This window comes from Salmo trutta, chromosome 28, assembly GCF_901001165.1.
Source record: "Salmo trutta chromosome 28, fSalTru1.1, whole genome shotgun sequence".
Taxonomy (NCBI): domain Eukaryota; kingdom Metazoa; phylum Chordata; class Actinopteri; order Salmoniformes; family Salmonidae; genus Salmo; species Salmo trutta.
In genome coordinates this window covers 28,241,400-28,253,410 of record NC_042984.1, presented here as the reverse complement: position 1 = coordinate 28,253,410, position 12,011 = coordinate 28,241,400, and the positions used below count along the sequence as shown (strand labels likewise).

The following is a 12,011-nucleotide window of genomic DNA, read 5'->3' as shown; positions in this document are numbered from 1 at the left end:
AATCTTCTGTTTTGTTGTGAAGGGTTAAAAAATAGATGGTATCACATCACTTCTCAGCTGTCATCGAAATGGATTCCTAATCAGTTCAGCCTGAAATTCCCTCAGATAATCTTTTGTCACTGCATCATTCTTGATAGCCGCAAGCCACTGGCAGAATCTCTGGTTGCCTACGGAGCCGTGAGGGGAACGGCACCTCCGTACCTTCAGGCTCTGATCAGTCCTACACCCAAACGAGGGCACTGCGCTCATCCACCTCTGGCCTGCTGGCCCCCCTACCTCTGAGGAAGCACAGTTCCCGCTCAGCCCAGTCAAAACTGTTCGCTGCTCTGGCACCCCTATGGTGGAACAAGCTCCCTCACGACGCCAGGACAGCGGAGTCAATCACCACCTTCCGGAGACACCTGAAACCCCACCTCTTTAAGGAATACCTGGGATAGGACAAAGTAATCCTTCTAACCCCCCCTAAAATATTTAGATGTACTATTGTAAAGTGGTTGTTCCACTGGATATCATAAGGTGAATGCACCAATTTGTAAGTCGCTCTGGATAAGAGCGTCTGCTAAATGACTTAAATGTAAATGTAAAATGGTGAAAGATTTTCACACTTGTTTGTAATTAGCACAGCCAGGCACCGAACACAACACGGGCATGATGACAAACACTGAAAAACAAATGTTTTCAAAACAATCTTGCCTAGAAAGGTTCTGAGATTTCTGTGTGTGGTTGTTTGAGGTAAACAACGTCATTATTCAAGTTTGTGGGCATGCCCCCTCTACCTAGCGAGCGGTTTCAGCATTTGCTTTGAATGCCGGACTTTGTGGTTCACTATGAGCAGACGAATACACAGGTATTTGAAACTTCACCATTCTAGCAGTGAAATGAAAATGTGCTAGTTTTAGCTTGTGGTTTGGATAATTGTGACGTTTATGATAAAAATGTAATGTTGTTAGTATAGTAATGACTATATTCAGTGACAGAGCCAGGGTGAAATTCCCCTTTAAAACTCTTTCCAGGCATTGATCTAATGAAAAGAGAACTGCTCCATGTTCAAGAGCACTCTGATGCATTCTGACCCAAATGTAAGATATTATAGGTTCTTAGGCTGCCTCTCTCACACACATACATACAGCGGAGTGCTTTCTATGAGCTGTCTCATTAGTTTAGGGTAAGCATGGTTTGTTTCTCCTGTCAAAGGCAATATGTATTCTGCCCCTATCCCACATTGTTGCTTTAAAGGCCCAGTGCAGTCAAACAAACGTGTTTTATATACATTTCCACACTATGAGGTTGGAATAATACTGTGAAATTGTGAAAAGTATGATAATGCCCTTTTAGTGTAAGAGCTGTTTGAAAAGACCGCCTGAACTTTCAGCGGGATGGAGTTTTGGCCTGCATGGTGACATCACCGGGTGGAAAATGTGTTAATAGACCACTAAGAACGAGAATTCCAAACTTCTCTGCCAATAACAGCTAGTTTTCAGTTTTCCTCTCCCCACTTAGACCACTCCCAGACAGTCCTAGCAAAATTCCTGCTTGAGAAATTGCTCTTTGCTAAGAAGCTATTTTTGTTTATTTTTGACCATTTTAATTGAAACAATCACAGTAAGGTACTTAATTGTTAATCAGAAATGATTTGATATTGAGATAAAAACAGCTGCATTGAACCTTTAATTTGAGCTTTGTCATTTTCAATGCTGCAGATTTAGTCAATTTAATTTGTTCTTATTCTTCCCAAGACAATCAATAATGCTAATGACTGTGTCAAACTCAACAAGAGGATGATTATAGATCAAACTAGGAGTAAAAAATACAGTGTTTTCTAACATTTTTATTGGTGAAGAATACAAGGGTCTATAGAGACATGACGTTCAAGAAAACGTGTTTACATCCATGCATGGTCAACAGATACTAAGCCTACATGGATTTATCAACAAAATTACACTTGATGAGTCAAATGAGTCTTATTGCTGAAGTGTATGGGGCCCAACCAGAGTCTGAGCAATGTTTAGATGACAGACAACAAAAATAAGAACTTAAGCCTGATTAAGAGTGCTCTCTGCTGGCAGAAAGAAAGTTTCACACTGTATTTGCTTTTTATCACATACAGAGACGCTTGAGAGCAGAAATGACCACTCAGACTGGTCTGTCACAGGATTCTTCTGGGCAATTTCTCTTCTACCCATGGATTAAAGGTCACAACCTAAACCAAGAGAAAAGAAACACAGGTTACTCTAGCTACTGTGACCATTGTCTGTTAGCTGCGGGATTGTGATACTGAGCTATTTATGCCATTCAAATCAAATTGTATTAGTCACATGTTCCCGAATACAACAGGTGCAGACCTTCCAGTGAAATGCTTACTTATGAGCCCCTAACCAACAATGCAGTTAAAACATTTAAAAAAAATAAAAAAAATAACAAGTAATTAAAGAGCAGCAGTAAAATAACAATAGTGAGACTACAGTATATACAGGGGGGTACAGGTACAGAGTCAATGTGCGGGGGCACCGGTTAATTGAGGTAATATGCACATGTGAGTAGAGTTATTAATGTGACTATGCATAGATGATAACAACAGAAAGTAGCAGCGATGTAAAAGAGGGGGAGGGGGGAGGAGGGGGGCAATGCAAATAGTCTGGGTAGCCATTTGATTAGCTGTTCAGGAGTCTTATGGCTTGGGGGTAGAAGCTGTTTAGAAGCCTCTTGGACCTAGACTTGGCACTCCGGTACCGCTTGCCGTGCGGTAGCAGAGAGAACAGTCTATGACTAGGGTGGCTGGAGTCTTTGACAATTTTTAGGGCCTTCCTCTGACTCCGCCTGGTATAGAGGTCCTGGATGGCAGGGAGCTTGGCCCCAGTGATGTACTGGGCCATTCGCACTACCCTCTGTAGTGCCTTGCGGTCGGAGGCCGAGCAGTTGCCATACCAGGCAGTGATGCAACCAGTCAGGATGCTCGCGATGGTGCAGCTGTAGAACCTTTTGAGGATCTGAAGACCCATGCCAAATCTTTTCAGTCTCCTGAGGGGGAATAGGTTTTGTCGTGCCCTCTTCACGACTGTCTTGGTGTGCTTGGACCATGTTAGTTTGTTGGTGATGTGGACACCAAGGAACTTGAAACTCTCAACCTGCTCCACTACAGCCTCGTCGAGGAGAATGGAGGCGTGCTCGGTCCTCTTTTTCCTGTAGTCCACAATAATCTCCTTTGTCTTGATCACGTTGAGGGAGAAGTTGTTGTCCTGGCACCACACTGCCAGGTCTCTGACCTCCTCCCTATAGACTTTCTCATCGTTGTTGGTGATCAGGCCTACTGTACCACTGTTGTGTCATCGGCAAACTTAATGATTGGAGTCATGCCTGGCCGTGCAGTCATGAGTGAACAGGGAGTACAGGAGGGGACTGAGCACACACCACTGAGGGGCCGCAGTGTTGAGGTACAGAGTGGCGGATGTGTTGTTACCCTACCTTACCACCTGGGGGCGGCCCATCAGGAAGTCCAGGATCCAGTTGCAGAGGGAGGTGTTTAGTCCCAGGGTCCTTAGCTTATTGATGAGCTTTGAGGGCACTTTGGTGTTGAACGCTGAGCTGTAGTCAATTAACAGCATTCTCACATAGGTGTTCCTTTTGTTCAGTTGGGAAAGGGCAGTGTGGAGTGCAATAGAGATTGCATCATCTGTGGATCTGTTGGGGCTGTATGCAAATTGGAGTGGGTCTAGGGTTTCTGGAATGGTGTTGATGTGAGCCATGACCAGCCTTTCAAAGCACTTCATGGCTACAGACGTGAGTGCTACGGGTCGGTAGTCATTTAGGCAGGTAACGTTAGTGTTCTTGGGCACAGACACTATGGTGGTCTGCTTAAAACATGTTGGTATTACAGACTCGGACAGGGAGAGGTTGAAAATGTCAGTGAAGACACTTGCCAGTTGGTCAGCGCATACTTGCAGTACACGTCCTGGTAATCCATCTGGCCCTGTGGCCTTGTGAATGTTGACCTGTTTAAGCTGCGGAACAGCTGGTGCTCTCATGCATGTTTTAGTACAATTTGCCTCGAAGCGAGCATAGAAGTAGTTTAGCTCGTCTGGTAGGCTCGTGTCACTGGGCAGCTCGCGGCTGTGCTTCCCTTTGTAGTCTGTAATGGTTTGCAAGCCCTGCCACATCCAACGAGCATCAGAGCCGGTGTAGTACGATTCAATCTTAGTCCTGTATTGATGTTTTACCTGTTTGATGGTTTGTCGGAGGGCATAGCGGGATTTCTTATAAGCTTCTGGGTTAGAGTCTCGCTCCTTGAAAGCGGCAGCTCTAGCCTTTAGCTCAGTGTGGATGTTGCCTGTAATCCATGGCTTCTGGTTGGGGTATGAACGTACAGTCACTGTGGGGACGACGTCATCGATGCACTTATTGATTAAGCCAATGACTGATATTGTGTACTCCTCAATGCCATCGGAGGAATACCTGAACATATTCCAGTCTGTGCTAGCAAAACAGTCCTGTAGCTTAGCATCTGCTTCATCTGACCACTTTTTTATTGATCTAGTTACTGGTGCTTCCTGCTTTAATTTTTGCTTGTAAGCAGGAATCAGGAGGATAGAATTATGGTCAGATTTGCCAAATGGAGGGCGAGGGAGAGCTTTGTATGTGTCTCTGTGTGTGGAGTAAAGGTGGTCCAGAGTTTTTTTTCCTCTGGTTGCACATTTAACATGCTGATAGAAATTTGGTAAAACGGATTTAAGTTTCCCTGCATTAAAGTCCCTGGCTACTAGGAGCGCTGCCTCTGGGTGAGCATTTTCTTGTTTGCTTATGGCGTAATACAGCTCATTCAATGTTGTCTTAGTGCCAGGCTCTGACTGTGGTGGTATGTAAACAGCTACGAAAAATACTGATGAAAACTGTCTAGGTAGATAGTGTCGTCTACAGCTTATCATGAGATACTCTACCTCAGGCGAGCAATAGCTCGAGGCTTCCTTAGATATCGATAGTGCACCAGCTGTTATTTTTCAAAAATACATAGCCCGCCACCCCCTGTCTTACCAGACGCCGCTGTTCTATCCTGCCGGTACAGCGAATAACCAGCCAGCTGTGTGTTGATAGTGTCGTTGTTCAGCCACGACTCCGTGAAGCATAAGATATTACCGTTTTTAATGTCCCGTTGGTAGTTTAATCTTGCGCATAGGTCATCTATTTTATTCTCCAAAGATTGCACGTTTGCTAGCAGAATGGAAGGAAGTGGTTTATTCGATCGCCTACGAATTCTCAGAAGGCAGCTCGACCTCTGGCCCCTTTTTCTCCACCTCCTCTTCACACAAATCACGGGGATCTGGGCCTGTTCCCGAGAAAGCAGTATATCGTTCTCATCAGGCACATCAGACTCGTTAAAGGAAAAAAAGGATTCTGCCAGTCCGTGGTGAGTAATCGCAGTCCTGATGTCCAGAAGTTATTTTCGGTCATAAGAGATGGTAGAGGCAACATTATGTACAAAATAAGTACAAAAATAAGTTACAAAAAACGTAAATAAAGTAACCAAAAAACACAATCGGTTGGGGACACGTAAAACGTCTGCCTTCTTCTCCGGTGCCATTATTATTTCATCCCTCACCTTACAGTGTAGCCTTGGTCTCTGCCTTATCCTTAGCCTCCTCCTCTACTACTAGATTCTTCTTACTGAGGTGCCTCACCACCATCGTGGCATTGAATGCCCTCTGAAAACATATAGTCCACAGGTACAAAAGTGTGCTTTTAGAAAATATGCATTTTGACATTATACCACAGTGTACCACAGTGACAAAGTCATATGTTCCTAGTAAGTGACAAAAACGTACCTCTACCATAGACTACTTGAACTGGTACAACACTTCCACTCAAAAATAACTAACTGAAAGAACAGGCTGAGCCATGCATCCAATATAATTTTCCAGTGTGGCTTGCTTTGTTGAGGAAATTGTAGCGTTACCACCCATGACTGTATTTGTTAGTGAAATGGTTGTTGAATTTGTTCCTTTTCAGTCCTGTGGCCTTCACCAAGTGAGTTCTTAGGTGTATGTTATCATTAAAATTAAGCTCTTTATGACAATACGTTACATATCTCATTAGGAAACTCATGGTTTACAGGCCACACCAAGCCTGCAAGTAGGGTTGCAATATTCCGCTAACTAGAAATCCTGGTTGAATAATTTATTTCTTATTCCCTCTGTTTTCCATGAATCTTCCAACCGTGATTTCTGGAAAACCAGCAAAATTTGGGAACATTACCAGAATTTTGCAATCCTACCTACAAGTCACATTATGCTAGCTTGCAAAGTGATATGTAATTCCTATTAGAATCCAGCCAGATTTTGGATATCCAACAGCTGGAATTTTCTCTTGTATTATTGACTGTACGTTTGTTTATCCCATGTGTAACTCTGTGTTGTTGTTTTTGTCGCACTGCTTTGCTTTATCTTGGCCAGGTCGTAGTTGTAAATGAGAACTTGTTCTCAACTGGCCTACCTGAATAAATGAAGGTGAAATAAAATAAGAAATAAAAAACATTGTGTGGAGACTACTTACGCCATTTAAACTGGAACAAACATTTCAATAACAGGTGCAAAAAATCTAACTAACTGATTGGATTAGTTTTGAAAAATGTATGTTATTTATCTTTATGTAGCATACGATTAATCAATGAATGAATGTATATGCAAAAACAAAGATAATACAAACTATTCAAAAAGAATCTACCTGCAGTAGAGCATGTTGGCAAATATGATAATGATTATGGTACAAATGTGGCTTTTTAGGGTTCCACCCCAGTGACAAAGCTGTTAGTATCCTGGGAAACAGAAATGTACCTTCACATCGTACCCCTTTTTTGGAGAACGAGAGTATAATTACTGTACATTTATATTCAAAATATTGGGTACAAAAATGTACCACCAGACTCTTTATCCAAATATGTACCCTAACATTTTTCTAAGAGGTACCATGTGAGATCAATATGTGTACCTCTGAAGGCACATTGTGTATTTTGATATTTTTGTTCCCTAGGGAACAATATTGTACCCTAATATTGTACCCCAACCATATTTCTAAGAGTGTATATTTAATTCCTGTACACAGAAGAATTGATTTGCATAGTCAATGTAACTGGGCATATATCTAGATTCTAGTTTTATGGGAGATATTGTATTGTGGAAGATGATTTGGACATTTTAAACAGTAACCAGGCAGGACTAATCTTACCTTCCACTGGCTCTTAGCAAAGTTCTTCTGGATCTGCTTACTGACGGATCCATGAATGTTCTTCTCCAGAGCAGCTCCTCCTGATATCCTGATTCAACAACACACACAGCACCAATCAACAAGCCATCAACACCATTATCATATAACTTTGGAGTCATTAGCCCACTATGCAAAAACTGGTTGAATCAACGTTGTTTCCACATCATTTAAACAACCAAAATTCTATGTTATGACGTTGAATCAGCATGGAAAAGTGATTGGATTTGAAAAAAGTAATCAACGTAAGGGGAGTTTGTTTTTTTTTCAACCCAACTTTTAACCTAAATCCAATGACATCGTGACATGTTTTGTTGATTTCACGTTAGTTGACAACCACAACTCAACCAAATGTAAATCAAAACTAGACATTGAACTGACATCTGTGCCCAGTGGGATGCTACGTGTACCGTATACTACATGTGATATAGTGACAGACCTACAGGATGCTTTTCATCGAAATCCTAAAGGAAACATAAGGTGATATGCAATCAATATAGATCAAGAAAATTATTATATTTTGAGCAGAAAGAATCTATTGTATGTTTGGATTAAAGTGATCTATGTTTAAAACTCAACGGCCATGGACATTACGATAGGCTATAGATGTAACGGCCGTCGTTCAAGGCGCAGCGTGAGTTGAGTTCATCATCTTTTATTTTAAAGGTGAACCACCTAAAAACAATAACCAACACAACAGATGAAAAGCTTCGTAGTGCAAAATACATGCAACCAAACAAAGACAAGATCCCACAACTGACTGTGGGAAAAAGGGCTGCCTAAGTATGATTCCCAATAAGAGACAACGATAGACAGCTGCCTCTGATTGGAAACCATACTAGGCCAATCAAAGGAAAAACCAACATAGAATTACAACACATAGAATGCCCACCCCATGTCACACCCTGACCTAACCAAACAGAGAAAAACCGTCTCTCTCAGGTCAGGGCGTGACAATAGAAGTATAGAAATACTTGAAAATATCCCTATTTATCAAAGTACCGATTCATTGTGTTGTATAAAACATCTTATTCTTTACTTCAACTGACCAAAGACATGCACACTGATAGTACTGAGAATTCTTACTAAACGTGTTATAGAAAAGAATACACACATAGCTATTAATCATTTTTTAAACTCACCAAAGATGCTTCAAGGCCTGCTCACAATTGTACCTCTTCTCTGGTTCTTTCTGCAACATGTGCGGAATGAAATCTTTTGCTGAATGGAAAAATGTGGAGAGAGAAGCAGCATTCAGGAGGACATACAATTTCAAGATAAAAGAAAGTTCAATTAAAAGCACATTGAAAGAAAGAAAAATAAGTAATTATTGCCAAGACAGTGATAATGTTGCGTGTCAAATATGTGTGAGATGTGATGTAATGAACTATTACAGGCTAGCTAAAATGATCTCTCATAGACCAAGGTCATACTTTACCTGAACTAGAGATTTCATCCCAATACGGGGAGTCAAACTCATATTCAGCCTTTATAATCTGCCTGTACATATGTGACTCACTCTCGTCATAAAACGGAGGGTAGCCACAGAGTCTGGAACGCAAAAAAGAAATCCTTTTAGCACAACATAACTTTTCACTTGTCTGTATTAAGTAAACTGTGAGGAATTAACCATTACCATACACTCACAGTATATAGGTGATCACCCCCAGAGCCCATAGGTCCACTTCTTTGCCATATGACTTCTGCTGCAGAAGCTCTGGTGCTGCACACAAAATGAAAGAGAAGGTTAATGTATGAGGCTCAAACTGCTTTAATTCTACATGATGAGGGTTCAGAAGTGATGTATGTATTTGGGGATCCTCACCCACGTACGCAGGGGTTCCGCATGCTGTGGTGAGCACCCCCTGCTCCTCCATCTTGGACAGGCCAAAGTCACTGATGACGATCTTGGAATCTTCCGACGGAGTCTGATACAGTAGGTTCTCAGGCTGGAATGATAATAATAGAAGACCTAAAATAATTGACAATTAAGCTGTATCTATCAATCACTTGAACACTTCTACCAAACAATAAGAAAATCACATGAGAGTGTTGATCCCAATTATATTGAGCACATTGACCAATCTACCTTAACCTGTGAACTCTCAGATACATTCTTTTCTCTTTTATGTTGATCTACTTGGGGGACATATAACAGTAATCCTACGATGCTGTATACCAGAATTCTCAGCAAGACAAGTAAACTGTATGTGTCATACTTCCACTATGAAAGTACTCCTTCTGAAGAAGACAAAAAATACTTATAGAAACTCTAGATAAGACAACTGTCACCTGAAAATAGCTAACCGATGGAGGATAAGATAGTTTTTCTAACAGCTAGCGGACAGTTGTACCTTCAGGTCCCTGTGCACGATGCCCAGCTGGTGGAGGTATTGGACTGCCTCCAGAACCTGTTGTATGACACGGCTGGCATCCCTCTCAGTGTAACTGCCCTTCTCCAGAATACGGTCCAGCAACTCGCCTCCTGTAACACTGTGGTAACAAGCCTTCAATTGCATTGTAAAATATAAGCAACGAAATAATCAACAATTCATCTTGGATTAGATCATTTCAGGGTAATCTAAATTCAAATTCCACCACCCACAGAGTCATAACCAGATAAAGCTTTGTAGATGTCTCGAAGGTCTCCTCCAATGCCACAATGTTGGGATGGTTGATTCTGAAGGGGAAACAATGGATACACTCTGAACCATTGATTTCTTGTCTATTTTGTATTAGCTAAAAGTGCAGAGGTGACACTAACCTGCGTAGCACTGCTATCTCATTCTCCAACATGCCTTCTTTGCCCTTTAGCGCCCTCTTGCGGATACACTTGACTGCTACAAGTTTCAGGGTGCGGCGGTGCTGAGCCACGCGCACCTCAGAGAATGATCCCCTGAAACACACCCACATCATATTAGTACCCGTTCATACAGGCTTTCGTTCTCATTGCTTTATTTTGGGATGATAATTATTCAGTCACCCGATGAATTGGGATGGCTTCCCCCTCTGACAACTCCAGGGGCCTCTGCTAGAGAATTGTAATACTTCATAATGGGAAGAATGTGCCATGATTTCAGTAAGCATCAAGGTATCGGCTCTCACACCAAGTAAAGAGCCTTATATTTGTGTGGAAACGGCATGTAGATCTAATCCTATGTGGCAAAAATATAACAGACACTCACTCTCCTAGCTTCTCTCTCAGATCATACACTGCTGTGATGTCCTCTGCTTTCTTCCTGAATTCCTTCCCCAGAGGCATTTTCAATAGGCTTTACGCAATGGGAAAAGAGAAAAACGTAATGTCTCCTTTATTTGAGCAGAAATAACTAATTCACCATTCAAATGAAAAGCAATAAGGTTATTCACCCAATCCAATTACACTGGTTAGTTATTTGGCAAAAAATAAACCTAGGGTCTGCACATCTTTAGTATTAGGTTAAGAGTAGCACATATTTTATATTCTAATGTGTGTAACTTGCCAAACTCTTATTTTTAAAAGGTGTTCAAATGAAATAGCCGTCATAAGATAGGTCTTGAAGTAATCGGAATAATCTTTATAATGTTTTGAAGGTTTCTGAAGTTTCCGTCACTTTCCATCGAATGGTCATGTTACATGCCAAATATGTCTGTACAAGGACTTCACTATTATATTTTTCCAAAAGTGTAACCAAAATGTTAAATGCAGAATTCAACTTTACAGCCTCAGGCGCATTTTAAATATATATTTTGATAGTGTTCAAGCCTATAACATGCATGTGTTTATAACCTATTATATTAACTCCAAATAGCACGGCAGAATGACTTGGTCAAATCTAATCTCCTAGTCTAAATAGGACATGACTATTCAAATAAACTTTAATCTACCTGTAAAGTCTATACAATATAAAACAAGTGTGCTGTTTGGTTATATGTGGCAAAAAAAGAATAGGATGCCAGTTTACCTGTTGATTGCAGTGGCAGAGAATAATCCTGACTGTCTGCTAGCGGTCTTCACAGTTCTCTCTGTACCTTCGTCACCACTCTCCTCTATCAGCATTAATTGAAAATCACACTTTTTTTCCTGAAGCAACCTTGTCCACTCCACCCACACACTAACAGTACAAAGAGAAAAGCGGATAGAGAAAGCAAAGATGAAAACTGCCTCTCACAGTTACTCAACGCATCAGCTTCAAGAAAACAAGCCATGTGTAACAGCTTACTGTCAAGAGGAACTACTCAGTAGAACATACAGTGAATAGTACATTTCTCTGCATCTGGTACATTAGGTTTGGTAGCACTGTTTACAATTTGATCAAGGAGAAAGCCATGTGCACCGGTTTACTTGCAGGTTGTCTAAGCCTGTGAAAGGAACACCCCCGGCCCTGTATTTACATTATGTAACCTGGCTTTTGTCTCTGCAACACCAACCTGCACTATCCTTCTACGGGCACAGGGTTATCCAGTAAATCTCATCTATCCAATCCATCTGGCACAAAGAACTCAAACAATCCTCTCGGCCAGAAGAACAGTCTATCCCACATTCTGCATGCCTTTCATAGCAGAGCTGCAAAACAGAGGAAGGTGCATTTACCCTGAGGACAAAATCATGCTTCAGAACAAAAATAAAAACAAATAATTGGGCTTAATTACTGTGCCTACTCCATCTGAAATCCAAATATATACTGTATACTAATATGAATATTATTTTGCATATGAATATTATTACACTCTCTATTGTAATCTATAATCTGCTGTTAGAAACCGTAATTTCAAACTTTTAA

General features: G+C 41.2%; 1 protein-coding gene across 1 annotated transcript; it reads right to left on the bottom strand.

Annotated features, from left to right (window-relative positions):
* Positions 1-1,808: 1,808 nt before the first annotated feature.
* On the bottom strand, positions 1,809-11,844 carry pnck (pregnancy up-regulated nonubiquitous CaM kinase). The gene is made up of 13 exons (XM_029719468.1): positions 11,659-11,844; positions 11,193-11,342; positions 10,434-10,520; positions 10,013-10,144; positions 9,854-9,928; positions 9,603-9,741; positions 9,074-9,197; positions 8,896-8,971; positions 8,687-8,799; positions 8,391-8,469; positions 7,213-7,300; positions 5,591-5,693; positions 1,809-2,200 (listed from the first exon to the last, which is right to left on the bottom strand). The coding sequence occupies exons 2-12, from the start codon at positions 11,285-11,287 to the stop codon at positions 5,592-5,594; spliced, it is 1,110 nt and encodes a 369-aa protein (XP_029575328.1). The 5' UTR covers positions 11,288-11,342; positions 11,659-11,844; the 3' UTR covers positions 1,809-2,200; position 5,591.
* Between the last annotated feature and the right edge of the window lie 167 nt (positions 11,845-12,011).

What these genes read in the sequence shown, in the direction of transcription:
- pnck (XM_029719468.1), bottom strand. Translation starts at nt 11,287, where the DNA reads ATGCTGATAGAGGAGAGTGGTGACGAAGGTACAGAGAGAACTGTGAAG. An exon ending in GAGATAGCAGTGCTACGCAG is followed by an intron (nt 9,929 to 10,012) that starts GTTAGTGTCACC and finishes TTTCCCCTTCAG; the next exon opens with AATCAACCATCCCAACATTG. An exon ending in TCGTGCACAGGGACCTGAAG is followed by an intron (nt 9,198 to 9,602) that starts GTACAACTGTCC and finishes TTATCATTCCAG; the next exon opens with CCTGAGAACCTACTGTATCA.